This window comes from Hemicordylus capensis, chromosome 1, assembly GCF_027244095.1.
Source record: "Hemicordylus capensis ecotype Gifberg chromosome 1, rHemCap1.1.pri, whole genome shotgun sequence".
Classification (NCBI taxonomy): domain Eukaryota; kingdom Metazoa; phylum Chordata; class Lepidosauria; order Squamata; family Cordylidae; genus Hemicordylus; species Hemicordylus capensis.
In genome coordinates, this window is record NC_069657.1 from 239,665,524 (window position 1) to 239,679,059 (window position 13,536).

Here is a 13,536-nt window from a genome sequence, read left to right on the forward strand (position 1 = left end):
CCAAAATGGGACCCTCTCTTCTTTTTGCATATTTTGCCTCTGTAGAGAATCCCTTGATATGGTTGATGTCCTATTAATGTTGTAATCTTTGAGGGTATCCACATTTTCAAAGGTGTCATTTCAGTTTCCTGATTCCTTTGAAGAATTTTGATCATGATGACTGATACATTTAATTCAGATGATATGTGATCTTTCTCTTGATATGTTTAGGGTGGAAGGATGTATAGTTCAAGTATGAGTGTTTCATATGGAAAGGAAGGAAAGGTGTCATGGGAGGGAAGGAAGAAGGTTTCATGGGAGGGTAGTCGGCTTAGCTACACTGCCAAGGTCCATCAGTAAGTCACCTGAATGGAAGAGAAGAGAAGGAAAAATATAATGATGCCAGCACCATTTGACTAAGGAAAGTGTTAGGGATGGGAATCGCTGTAGAACTCCTAATGTAATAAGTGGAGGAGTTGTATGTGGAGCTGGTGTTAGCATTTAGGCTCTCAAAGCAAATAGTACCATCTGCTTCCAAAGCAGTAGGTTCTTTCGCAGAAAGAACTCTGTTGGAGTTATGTCATGGCTGGTATTTTTTTCTAGAATAGTCCTGTGGTAGTAATCATTTGAGGCCACAGCATATAAAAGATGCAGCTAGAAAGCAAGTCATAGGTGTAGCTTGTATTAAGTGCCATGGAAGTTAGGTGGGCCGCTGAAAATTGGCTCTGAAAATAATCCCGCATTAGTGGATTCATTTTCTAGATAAGCATCCACGTTCATAAATTCCGCCCGAATTCTGCATTAGGTCCACATTGAATTTCTGGGTCCTGGCAACAGGAGGAGAGGGTGACTAGGAGGGTGACATTCACAATAGGATTACTAGATTTAGATTTGAGGTCCTTGGATGTTGCCTTGAGCCTGTAGCCCCTGAAAAAGCAAGGAACTATAGGAATTTCTCTCCCAAAAGTTCCATCTTCCCAGGATGCACTGCACATGTGCATGTGGCCTTAAAAGCAATGACTTAATGCAAGAACTTGGATAAGGTTTTCTGACTAATCAAGACATGACCCCTTGGGAAGTCCGGGTCACACACATTACAGCAATATGTTTGGGACCTTTAACTCCTGAGACCAGCTATGGTACAGGGGATGGGTTTCGGTGGGTGAAAGTACTTGCACTGTGGCTCCAGGGATGTGGTTTTACCAGCTCCAATTCCTTGGAAATAGAGATTACCTTGGTTTCTATAAAGACCTTGGAGTTCTTCAGGCAGCCCTTTGCTCTTTTTAAATAAGCGGAGACGACACCAGATTTTCCTCCTGATTTCCTCCTCCTGTGGAGATGGGGGAAATGCCCACCCCGCCAGAATCAGAGGCCCTTTTTGATTACAGGAAAGGGCTGGGGCTGTGTGCCATCCCCCACCCCCACTGCCATGCAGCTTAACCAGTGGCTCACCTCATGCCCCATCAGTGCATCGGCCTTGCCCAGGAGGGAGTACAGCAGAATCTGACCAGCCTCTTCAATCCTGTGGAGGGGATGATCAATGGCCCAAAGAGTGGTCCTCAGGAAGGATCTTCGCTGATCTTTGTTAAAGATCTCCCTGAAAACCTAAAATCAAGAATCAGCCTCAATTAATTCCCCTGAAGCCCAAAGATGTGCAACTTGATTCACATGCATTCAGCTCATAAGCACTGCTTCTCCTATTCTCCCTCTTCATTCCTTCCTTCTTTGATCTCCTCCACAGTCAGAATTGAGATGACAAGCTGCTTGGGGAAGGACCTGCTCTTCTGCTCAGGCTACTCAGGAAAGGACCATGTGCATTGATAGATGTAGATATTCCAAATTAATCATCATTATCTTATCAAGGTGTCATGCCACTACAGCAGGTTGAAAGTTGCGTTTCCATGAACTAACATGCTCTGCAGTTATTTAGCCCGTTGTGTCTCTGGAGAGTGTTCTGTCAAGATGTCCTAATGCTGATTCTGGCACTTCTTGAATGCAGAAAGTGATGAGGACGCCTCTGCCCATCTCACACTCTCAAAAGGAGGGACAACGGGCCATTCTGGAACCCAAGGGAGCCACACAGAGGGATCTTCTTACCTCCCCAACTCTGGCTGTGTTGAGATAGGCCAGAATTCTCTCATCCTGCTGCCATCTCTGGCTCCCCAGCTCCCCAGCTTCTTTGCTGCTCTGGCCTGAGAAGGAAACATCAGGGGCTAAATAGTTATACATCCTGATGACATAGGGGGTTTCTGACAAAATGGCTGGAAGTTTTTCCGGATTCCCCCCCAAGAGGAATTGCTCATTGCAGCAGTGGTCCGAAGCCAGACTTGAGAAATAAGAGGTTCGAGTCTGGTTTATGAGAGGGCCTGTATACTCATTGTCTCCATGTTTGCTTATGGGATGGGGTCTAGTGGAGAAGGGGAGATGAGGAAATCCAGCTGAATCAGCTGCTGGTCACTCACTAGTAGAGTCATCTTTGTGGAGGACACATCCTTATTGAAGAACCTTTCAAGGGACTCGGCTGAAATCAGTAGATATAAATGGACGAAGCCAAAAGACCAGGGGCTATAATCTTATTTACTGGTATTTGAAACTAAGGCATTTGTTATAGAACACATAATAATCTAGAAAGCAGTGTTGGTCTCACCAGCTTCCTTACCTTTGTGGTGGAGAAGCACCTCTAGGAGCCGGTAGATTCCCTCCCTGGCGTATCTGCTCACATCCCTCCTGGAATCCATAATGCAGATTCCCAGTTTGGGCACATTGTGGCCAAAACTGGGGAGTTCTGCAGAGTTCTAGCAGGAAGGAAAATGAGAGGGATCTCTGTCATCGACATTTCTTTGTCAGCCCTTCCCCTTCTTTCATTGGCAATTGATATTCCTGGGTTGGGTAGACCAGTCATCTCTTCCCTTCCTAACGTGAATAGACAAGTAGGTCCCTCCAAGGGGGTGCATTTTCCTCTCTGTCTTGGCAAGGGGTTGGTGACAGGATGAACTTGATACCTACAGGTATATTGCCAGAAGAGTAAACTTCTCTAGTTTCATTTGCTTTCTATAGATATTATATAATCTAATGAGATCTATGGTTTTAAATTTGTAATGTTGGTTTTAAACTATTTTAATGTTTAAATGATTTCCATTGGTTAATTGATTTAGTTTTGATTTTAATTGTTAATTGATTTTCTTTGTTTTGATTTTGATGTAAACAGCCCTGAGCCATTTCTGGGAGGGCGGTATATAAATCAAATCAATCAATCAATTTTTTTTAGTTTTTGTGTTTTTTAATGTTGCTTTCAACCATCACAAATTCTAACTTCCTTTTGCTCTATACTAGTTCCCAGCCTATACTAGTGCAGTCATCCCTTGCCAACTGCAGTTTTCCCAACGGTTCCCGCAGTTTCAGTCTCTGCGACTGGGAAATGGTGTCCGGTCTCACCAACCGCAAACCAAGTATCCGTCCACATGGGTTTTGGGGGGGAATCGGGTGGTTTCAGGGGTTCAAACTGTTCATTCCTCTTGCTGGCCCTTGATTACCCTTGCCCATTTAAAGTACATTTGAGTGTTTCGCCGCGGTGTGTGTGTGTGTGTTGTCCAAAAATTCCCAGAGGTTGCCTTTTGCAAAAGGCAGAGCATCGGATGTGGCAAGGAGGGAAAATGTGGAAGGGCAGTAGCAGTAACTGGCAAAGCAATGTTGGGGTGGGGAGACAATGACAGGTCGAGGAGAGCCGTAGTGGCTGAAGGCAGTGGCAGGTCTGTGGAGGCAGCCAGTCTGCTTGTCTGCCAATCCACCACTGTAAGATGGACTGCCACCCTTCATCTCTTGGGAGCCAGAGACCCCTGATGTCAGGGATAATCCTGGGCTGAACCCTCCTCCTAACCTATTTTGTCTATGCCTATGGACTATTGCCTTTCATTTTTATCCCTATGGAATCCTTTAAAACATTGTTATTGTTAAAGAGGAGCATGAGGATTAGTCCAGTTTTGAAGTTCCTTTTGTCTCTGTCACGGCTTCTGAACTCTTGACTATCCCCGGGCCTCATCACACAACTGCCTCACGCATGGACTTAGTCAGGGACTCCAGTGAAGCCTCTGGTCTGGAAAGAAGGAGTAGGATTTCCTCCCATTCTCACCTCTCCTCCTCTGCCCTCTGTTTTTCTGTGGGAATCTGTCAACTGCTCATACTGAGGTGTCGGAAGCCTGTGTGATGCACCTGTGAGGGACCTATCTAGCTTTCTCATGCCCCTTTGCCTGGATTTGAAACTATTCCTCCAGCCACTCCTGTACACGTATAGCAGAATTTCTTCACAGAGCTGGTGTCAGTTCTTCCCCTATGCCCTTATATTGGCTAAGAGTCAAGTTGAGAATCCTTTTGGGGGGAGTCAGGGTCAAGGGCAGTACTGATTTGCCACAGGGAGCATTTAAGTATCTGCTCAGCCACCTGCTCCCTAAAGTGGTGCTTTCAAGGAGAAGCTTTACCTCTTGAATCTGTGCATGTATAGTCTAGCCCTTTGTGTCCAGGAGAGGAAGTGAGTGGCTTCCCAGAGATCTCTAGGATGGAACAGGTGAGTCTGCTCAGTTGTTTCTCTCCTGCGTCTCTTTGATTTGGGGATACTGTTCCTGATCAAGCTTTTATTCAGAGATGTGTAGAGCATATGTGATGCTGTTCAACAGCATGTTGTATGAGATTGCGCATGATGTTCCTGCCTTTTCCGTTGGGCTGCCAATCACAGAAGAGCCACAGTGGTGCATGGCGGGCATTCCCGCTGACTACATGTGGCCCAGGTGTCCATCTCTCCCTGCCGTGCTCTCCTTCCCACCTCACCACCTCTTCAATGTTCTTACCTCCAGGAGGGACAAGAGATGCTGTGTGGTTGGGGCCTCTGACAAAAAACCCCTCAGCATCAGCTCCAGATTGTCTGCTGCGAGTTTGTGCAGAGCCTGAAAGAAAAGAGAGAGCCAGTGTGTAATTGCGGCACTCCCCCCAGGCCCCGCCCTCCAGCATGTCAACAAAGAGGAGCTCAGCACAGTCAAGGCGAGAGCCTTCCATCAAAGCCATTCCATGGATTCCGGATGACAAAAGAGACCAGTGACCTTCACTGGTTATGCGGCAGAGGCTGCCGGCACTCGCCCATTCTGCTGCCACTTCCACATCTCCTTCTGCCTTCTGCCACAGGCCTGTGATTGGTCCAGTGCCCCCACCCCTAGCAGCATGTGACCCAGTGGCGAGCGGGGAGTGTGCACACTGAGGGGGCTCTCCAGGCACCTTCCTGGCTTTCCCGTCTCTCGCTGCTACTCAGAAGGCACAGCAGAAGGCATGGGAGAGCATGCGCCTCGTCGGCCGGGAGTGAGGACAGGAAAGTCGAGGCCACCAGCGGCCCACGGGCCATGCAATGAAGGAGATGGAAAGAGACTGTGTCAGCACCCGTGAATCACCTCCTCTGCTTTGTTTGCCCACTGCACCCCTGAAGATAGAAGGTATCTCAGGGAATTAGCAATCATGGCTCCAGGAGGTGTGTTTGATGAATTCCATAAGAATGTACCTGTTTGTGGACATGTCCTGCTTGCACCTCTATGACCCCGCGAACAGCGAAGCGCAGGATCGCAGACTCTAGCTCTGGGTCAGTTGGAGGCTTGATTTTGCTGGCAGGGTAGAGGGGGAAGTTAAGTTATGCAGGGTGGGGGAGAGGCTGTCATCCTCAGGTGCAGCCCAAGGCATTTGGGAGCCTGAGGTGAGGTGCAAATTGCTGCCTCACCTTGCTCCCCCCCAAGTCCTACCTGGAGCTTTTACACACATGGCTTTTAGTTTGAATATCCTCCAGAATAGAGAGCGTGAGTCCACATGTCAATTGGATTTACCCCAAAGTCGTTGCAGGCTATCGGGTCAGTTCAGACACGACTCTGTTGCCTCCCGAATAATGGCTCCGCATTCTGGCTTAGCCCGAATTACTGTATGTCCAGCAATAAAAAATCCTTGATTTTCAGCAGCTTCCAGAGGAATCAAAACTCCTCTGGGGCCCATCACAGAGCCAATACATCCCCGTTCTTTTCCCAGCCACTTGTACTGATAGTGTTGTGGGCGAAAGGGAAGACCCCTTCTTTTTTATAGGCAATTTCCATTTCCTTTTCTGCCCGTGTCTCTCCCCTTTATTTGAACTGCTCTGGTGTCTTTTGTGCAAGTCTGAAGGTTTTCTCCCCTCACTCGCCACTTTCACTGCACCCCTTTTTGCCAGCCATCTTGGCTTATTGTGAAGAGAGATCCCCCTTCTCCCAGAAAAGATACCTGAGGCGGGAGACGGCAGCCATGGCATAAAGCAGGAGAATGGTAGGCCCAGACTGCACAGGGGACTTCTCCATCACCACCTGAGAAAGACCAAGGGCCAAAACAGAGCAGAGAAGCATCAATTCATGGGGGTTCCTAGTGTGGCTATTTCAGCCCACTCTTGAGCTTTCCTTCCAACCTCACACAACCTTCCAAGCAGAGATCCAGACTCTCCTGGCCGCTCTTATATGAAGCCTTGCAGCAAGCACAGATGACAGCCAGGAAATGGACATCCTCATCCTGATTGTTGGCTCTCTGAAGTTGCAAGAGAGTCAAGCAGTTAGGTAAGAGAAGACATTCTGATAGGGTCCAGCACCCATCCCACGGTGGCTCTGAATGGAGAAGAATTGAGGACCTTCCCACCCTGCATAGCATTCTGCTAATGCACAGAGAAATGGCAGAACTGAAAAGGAGATGGAATCAAAAGGGGTGGGATCCTGTAGGCCACCATGGAAATTGTTCTAGGCTCCGTGGCTGCTTCTGCTCCAGTCATTTTGTCCCGGAGGCACACATTTCATCCACTCAGTGTTTTCAGGGGATCCAGATGACACGGAGGGGAGAGCAACCCAGCACTTTCCTGTATTTTCAATGATGCCCTCTTGTCTTTTTCCACACCCTCTTTGTGGTGCAATTTGGGAGTTAAAATGCAAGGGCAGTGCCAGAATATCTAGGCAGGGCACTCTGGAGGCTTCCCAGGACTAGCGTCCCTTAAAGGAAATCCTTAAATAGGCTTCTGTTCTCCGCTTCTGCCACTTGTCTCAGTTGTTTCCTGTTCACTTGTGTGCCTCTGAATCAGCCCAAGTTGCAGAAGCCACTTGGAAAGAAAGGAGTGAGGACTGAGGAGGCAGAAATGAAATAAAGGAGCAGGTGCTGAATGGGGCTTAATTCTGAGTCTCATCATGCAGTAAGATCATGACGGTAGGGAGAGGCATTGCTGATTTTCACAGGGAATATCACCGTGACAGTCCTATATGACATGTCATGTGGAACCACCGTTCGTGCCCACCCCCCTCCCTTCCATCTGATGGCAGAAAAGCAATTGGAAAGGTAAAGGTCCAGAACATGGAAGCAACCTGTGGAGGAAGCACCTGGGATGTGGGGTTTTGTACCTCCTCTCTGTCCTCCATATGCCTGTGGATGATTTTGATTAGTTCTTCATCCACTTTGTAGTCCTCCACCTCAGACTGGTAGGAGCTGGAGGAGAAAAGGGAGCAGTGCATGCTGCTGACTGATGAATCTGGGGGAAAGAACAGGAAGAATGTGCAGACATATTAATGCACCCATCTGTGTCCTTCTTCCAAAAAGGACCCAGGTTCTTCTCACTGAAACCCTCTTTGTTTAGGAAGAGTATAGCAACCTTGGAACCTGCTCTGCCTCCCATCCTCACCTATTGGCCTCAATTTCTGAGATTTTCAACCGCTAAATCCTGAGCATCTCCTCACCTCCAGATTGGTTTCCAAGTGCTCTGGAGCTTTGCCTCTCAGTATCGCTCAGGTCTTCCCAGACCCTCTGTGTGGAGCGGTCCACCATGAGCTCCTCACCCAGTTTTAGGTCCTCCAGCTCTGATTCATCTGAGGAGATGAGGGTGCAGTGCATACTGCTGACTAATGAATCTGGGGGAAAGAACAGGAAGAATGTGCAGACATATTAATGCACCCATCATTGTCCTTCTTCCAAAAAGGACCCAGCTCCTTCTTACTGAAACCCTCTTTGTTTAGGAAGAGTATAGCTACCTTGGAACCTGCTCTGCCTCCCATCCTCACCTATTGGCCTCAATTTCTAAGATACTCCATTCCCAACCCCTAAATCCCCCCCCCCCCAATCCTGAGAATCTCTTCACCTCCAGACTGGTTTCCAAGTGCTCTGGAGCTTTGCCTATTTTTGTGTGCATCTCTCCCATCCTTGACAGCGAAAGCCTCCCTCCTCCTGCACAGATGGTACCATTTGGTTCTGGGAGGGGCTGATGGAGTGCTGATGCCAAAACTCCCCTGCCGTTCAGGATCCTGGTGGTCTCTTGGCTTTCTGCAGCAGGCTATCAAGTGCCAGCTCTTGGGATAAGCAGCCATGGGCACTGTGGCACCCTCTTCTTATCTTTTGCTGCTTCCTTCTGGTGGACCAGACTTGGGCCTCCGCTTGCGCAGAAGGGTCCGCAGCCTTTGCAGCCTAGAACCGAGTGGAAAGAAGATGAGAGGTGGGGCTTGCAGGGTCCTCCTGCTCTTTGCCCCTAGACTGAGCTTGGGCCACCTGTTTGGAAATGTTGCTCTAATATGTCCAGCCAGTAGGTGGCACTAGCCTTTGCTTAAAAGGGTCAAATGAATGGTCCAGCACCTGGAGTCATGAAGATACACACACAGGTGTATTGAAGCATCAGAGCATGCCCTGAGGACAATCTCTATTAAAAAGATGCTTGCCTTAGATAGAGAAGAGGAAGCCCCAAGGCTCTCCTGAAATCACAAAGAGAATGATAGAATCAGAAAGTAGAAACCTCTATGAAATCCTACTTACATCTTGCTCCCTTTGTGTTTCTCTGACTAACAGAAAGCTCAAGCACAAACACAGATGCACGTGTGCACGCTTTCTTTCTCTCTCTTTTTGTCAATATAGTGATCCAACACTATAACACGGCAGAGAAAAGCATATGCTTCTGCTCCCAGAAAGCACCTCTGCTCATGTGACCGATGAGTGAGCAGGGGGAGGTGTAACAAGAGAGGTCATGGCCCAATGGACCATTTTTCCTCCTGAGTCCCAATGTTTCATTTCTCTGAGTGGCTTTTGATCTATGTTGAGCCTCTGAATTTACTTCTGATTTTCTAGATATGTTTTCAGTGGCTCTTGGACAACCAGTTCCATAATCAGAGGGGCACCTAGGGAATTTTGGAGCATGGACCTAAAGGTTTTTGAAGGCCCCTCCCACACACACAAACAGTATTTCACACACACTTTTAGTGTGACCACACCACCCGGGACAGACTAAAAAGGATTTGGGGTCCCCCAAGGGGACTGGAGGCCCTGGACTTCAGCCTGGAAGTCCAGGGGTAAGAGCGCCTCTGTCCATAACCATGATAACCAAAATACTTTAGACTTATGACTAGAGAAATAAGAATGAGAAGGAATCAGAAAACCCTCTTTCTTTATCTTTGGAAGATTATTAAAAGTAACTCCTCAGTGCTAACTGCAGGGCCGGTGTTACCATCAGGCCAACTAGGCAGCCACTTAAGGTGCAGAACTCAGAGGGGCGCAGAGTACAGAACTCAGAGGGGTCACAAAATAGTCTGGCACCGGCCCTGGCTATCTGGCCTTCCCACAATTCTAAGTTGGCATTTCAAAGTAGTGCTAATGGACTGACAAGGCCACCACACCTATTTGCATGGCATTACTTCGTTTTGCATTCCCTTTGGGGTTTATGATTAGTGCCGCTTATAGCAGATTCAAGCTGTATGCAGCATTGTGCAACCCTCTTTTGAATGTAACATGGTAATAGCTTTTCTTTTCCACCGAGAGTTGAGAATTAACTTGAGCACAGAAAAGCTTTCAAAGCAGTTATTAGCAAATTAGCAAAATAATTGAGAAAATGGCTCCCTGTCTAAAAAAAAATCCATGAATCTAACAAAACCAAAAACGAGTTCAGTGAATTTTAAAATCCTTGTTCTATCAAAACAAGGGTATAACAGGTTTACTGCAGGAACCTCAGCAGCAGACCACCACCAAATGTTATAAAGTTCAGTTGCACCTATCTTCCACTTAAATTTCAATGTTATAAATAAGAGATGAAGGAATCTAAATGGAATTCACGAATTCAATCCTGCTAATAAGAACTCTAAAATAGAGATGTAGTTTTAAATGTATCTCAAATGTACGTCTCAAATATGTCTTAGTATGTAATTTTAAATGTGCTTCAATGCACTATATAATTCCAATAAAATAAAGGGGGAGGATCCCTCAGACAGAAGATAAGCTGGTTCTGCATGGTTCTGCGCCCAAAGCACACCATAGATCACATCAGTCACTTCATACTGGCTGTCTTCTCCAAACGCAGTTCAGCACAGCTACCTCCTAAAAAATCCATGAGAGGTTCAGAAGACAGCAATACAAAAATCATATTAGTATCTGTAAGCTCAACTATAAATCTAATCGTCAGAGAAAATAGAACCTAAACCTCTCACAGAACACTCCCCCTGAGTTTAATTAGTTATTAGGCAACTATATATTCAAACGATTCCAAACAAGATTGATCAATGGAGAAGAAAACAATTTTTAAAAAACACGCTAGTTTTGCCATAACAGAAATAGTATGTGTATTGTAAATACAAAGCCACATATCCACCAATAAATAATCAAAATTCCCATCTCGTCCTAAACAGGTGTACAAAACGCCACAATAAAGTAATTGACAGAAATCAGCTAAGCCTTTAATAGTCCCCCTCCTTATATAATGAAAAAATAAACAAACCAACCGGAGAGATAAATGGAAAGATATCCTTTCATGAAGAGGGAGACTAAATTCAGCCATAACTGATCTTTATAACCTACAACTGGGAGCATGAGCTATCACACACTATGACAGTGAGATCTCCCCCCTATAGGTATATCTAATCCTTCACAATTTCCTTCCAATTGTTTGCATCACAAACTGTTCATTCAGTTAAGCTTCTCAAAGTATTGTTATAAAGTATTCATAACAAATAATAAAACCATTGGAGAAGAGAAAGGAATATCATCATCATCTTGAAAGAAACCGTGGAAATAATAAAGATATATATTTCTAAAAAATTGAAGATCAGGACATTTTAGTAGAGCATACTGTCAAGTTTAAATGACCACCTAAGTCTCCTTGAATTGATATTTCCAAGAGCTTTAAGATAGGCTCACAATACTTTTTGTGGAAAGGGAAGACCGGCACATTCATTCTTAATTCCAATGGTCTGCTGATGGTCACTAAAGACCTGGGTACTTATTGTAAAGCTATTGACACTTGTTTGACTTGGAGATTAATATCTCATCAATAGATCAACTTCCTGCTAGAGTGCTGTAAGTATATTTGCCAGTAAGGTCTCCACAAGTGGAGCCATATAAGTGTCTCAAGTGACTCCTCAATTTAAACTGAAATCATGTAAAACCTGCAGCATTGATAATATTGTCTTTAGAAACTCTTTACTCCAAAGTCCTCATCATTTCCTCCTGCTTTATTAGACTTAGAGGAATAAAAGATATAATCCGTTCAAGCATTGAAATCTCCAGCCATGACCACGTAAGCTGATGGGTGTTGAATTCCTGACTTCAATAGACATTGTTCTTGATTAGTCCAGCAGGTCCCCTTACAAATTTGAATTGGTGGGTTGGAGAGATATAACTAATAATCAGATAAATGTGTCTAATTTTAACAATAAAAGTTATTGCTACTGCCTAAATAAGCTAGTGTGGCATTTAAAGTAGAAGCTAGAACGCTGGCATCTCATCCACATGGTCTACGTTTCTGCTTGGCTGCAACTGCTTCTAATGTCAAACCCTGATGCCTATTTAATTCTATTCTATTTTGGGCCCAAGTTTCTTGAAATCATAATATATCAAACTGATGTATATATTCCAAGAATCATTGAAGCTATTCTCACGAGCAGCAAAGACCAGGCGAGGGAAGCCCATCCCGGTTTTTGCTGCTCGTGAGAATCGCTGGGAGGCACACGACTCCCGGTGGTGGCGCGGCAGTGAGGCCTCTTACGTAGCCCACCACTTCACTCAGGTTTTGGCTGCGAGTGTGCCCAAACACCGGGCTACCTGATCGTGTGCCTGCTGCAGCTGCTTGCAGCCGTGGCGGACAAACTCAGAGGGGAGAGGGGCTCCCAGGAATGCACTGCGCACTTGCACAATCGTGATTGGGGCTCTGGGGGTAGGACACCATGCAGCAGTACTTCCATGCGCCAGACCCCCGGAGCTGCTGGGCAAGTCCTGGCGAGGTTTGTAAAACCTTTATCTATTTCTATAAGTAATTTAGCTAAACAACCACCTAGCATTACTAAAACTATCAAGATTCCTCCTAACATGAAAAGAATGTCACTAATTAATCCAGGTAAAGAAGCAATTCTGAGTCCAGAAACAAGTTCTGTCAAAAAGGGTTTTAAGTGATAGATCTTTGCAAATAGAAAGCCCAGAACCTGAAGAACAACAACTATTTCAATCCTTCTCCATCTTGCTTTAATTGAACAACAAGCTATTATAAATAGATCAGTGTCTTTAGAATGCATTAGTAAAAGAAATGAAGAGACAACTGAAGAGGATTTGACCGTTTTTTCAGAAAATCCACAAACACGTGCAGTAGTACATCCACAAATTACCATTGATAAGAATAATGAAGTAAATTGAAGTCAGTAGCCATTTTTCTCCAAAGGAAATTGACTCAGTATTAGTTAATTTAAAATCAATGCTCCTTCAAGAATAGCAGCCAAAGTCCCCAACATAACTAACCAGGTTGAGCTCAAACCCTACGAAATCACTTACTGAAATGAAGGCTCAGAAATCAGAATAAACCCCAAAACTCAGAAGAATGGCAGTACCTACGTTAATCAGCTAGGAATAACTGAACCTACATGTAGACAATCTAAGATCCAAAACATATTCCAGTTATTTCTACTTTCTTTCATGGAATTAGCTGGATGGGCTAATAAGACAGCAGATAATGAAGCCCATCTCACGATGAGCGAGAAGGGCTACCCTCTTATGTGGGGAGGAAGCCTGAAAACGCTTACCTCCCCACAGAGGATCACAGTGAGGTCTCTGGGCGTGCAAATCGCCCTCCCAGATGGGTGTTGGCTCTCCTGCGGGCCACCTGTGCTTCGCCAGGCCTTGCCCAGCAGCTCCGGGGGTCTGGTGCAGGGAAGCACTGCCGCATGGTGTCCCACCCCCAGGGCCCCAATCATGACTGTGCAAGTGCGCGGTGCATTCCTGGGAGCCCCTCTCCCCCCTGAATTTGTCCGCCGCGGCTGCAAGCAGCTGCAGCAGGCACACGATCAGGTAGCCCGGTGTTTGGGCACACTCGCGGCCAAAACCTGGGTGAAGTGGTGGGCTACCTAAGAGGCCTCACTGCCGCGCCACCACCGGGAGTCGTGTGTCTCCCAGCGGTTCTCACGAGCAGCAAAAACTGGGATGGGCTTCCCTCGCCTGGTCTTTGCTGCTCGTGAGAATAGCTTCAATGAGTTCTTAGAATATATACATCAGTTTGATATATTATGATTTCAAGAAACTTGG

The 13,536-nt window shown here is 46.0% G+C and overlaps 1 protein-coding gene across 1 annotated transcript; it reads right to left on the reverse strand.

The window, feature by feature from the left end:
* Positions 1 to 332: 332 nt before the first annotated feature.
* On the reverse strand, positions 333 to 8,334 carry LOC128333614 (uncharacterized). The gene is made up of 10 exons (XM_053269294.1): positions 8,138 to 8,334; positions 7,740 to 7,910; positions 7,407 to 7,534; positions 6,259 to 6,338; positions 5,519 to 5,618; positions 4,821 to 4,916; positions 2,639 to 2,774; positions 2,077 to 2,171; positions 1,432 to 1,584; positions 333 to 344 (listed from the first exon to the last, which is right to left on the reverse strand). Exons 2-10 carry the CDS (start codon positions 7,891 to 7,893, stop codon positions 333 to 335), a joined length of 954 nt encoding a protein of 317 aa, XP_053125269.1. The 5' UTR covers positions 7,894 to 7,910; positions 8,138 to 8,334.
* Positions 8,335 to 13,536: the final 5,202 nt, after the last annotated feature.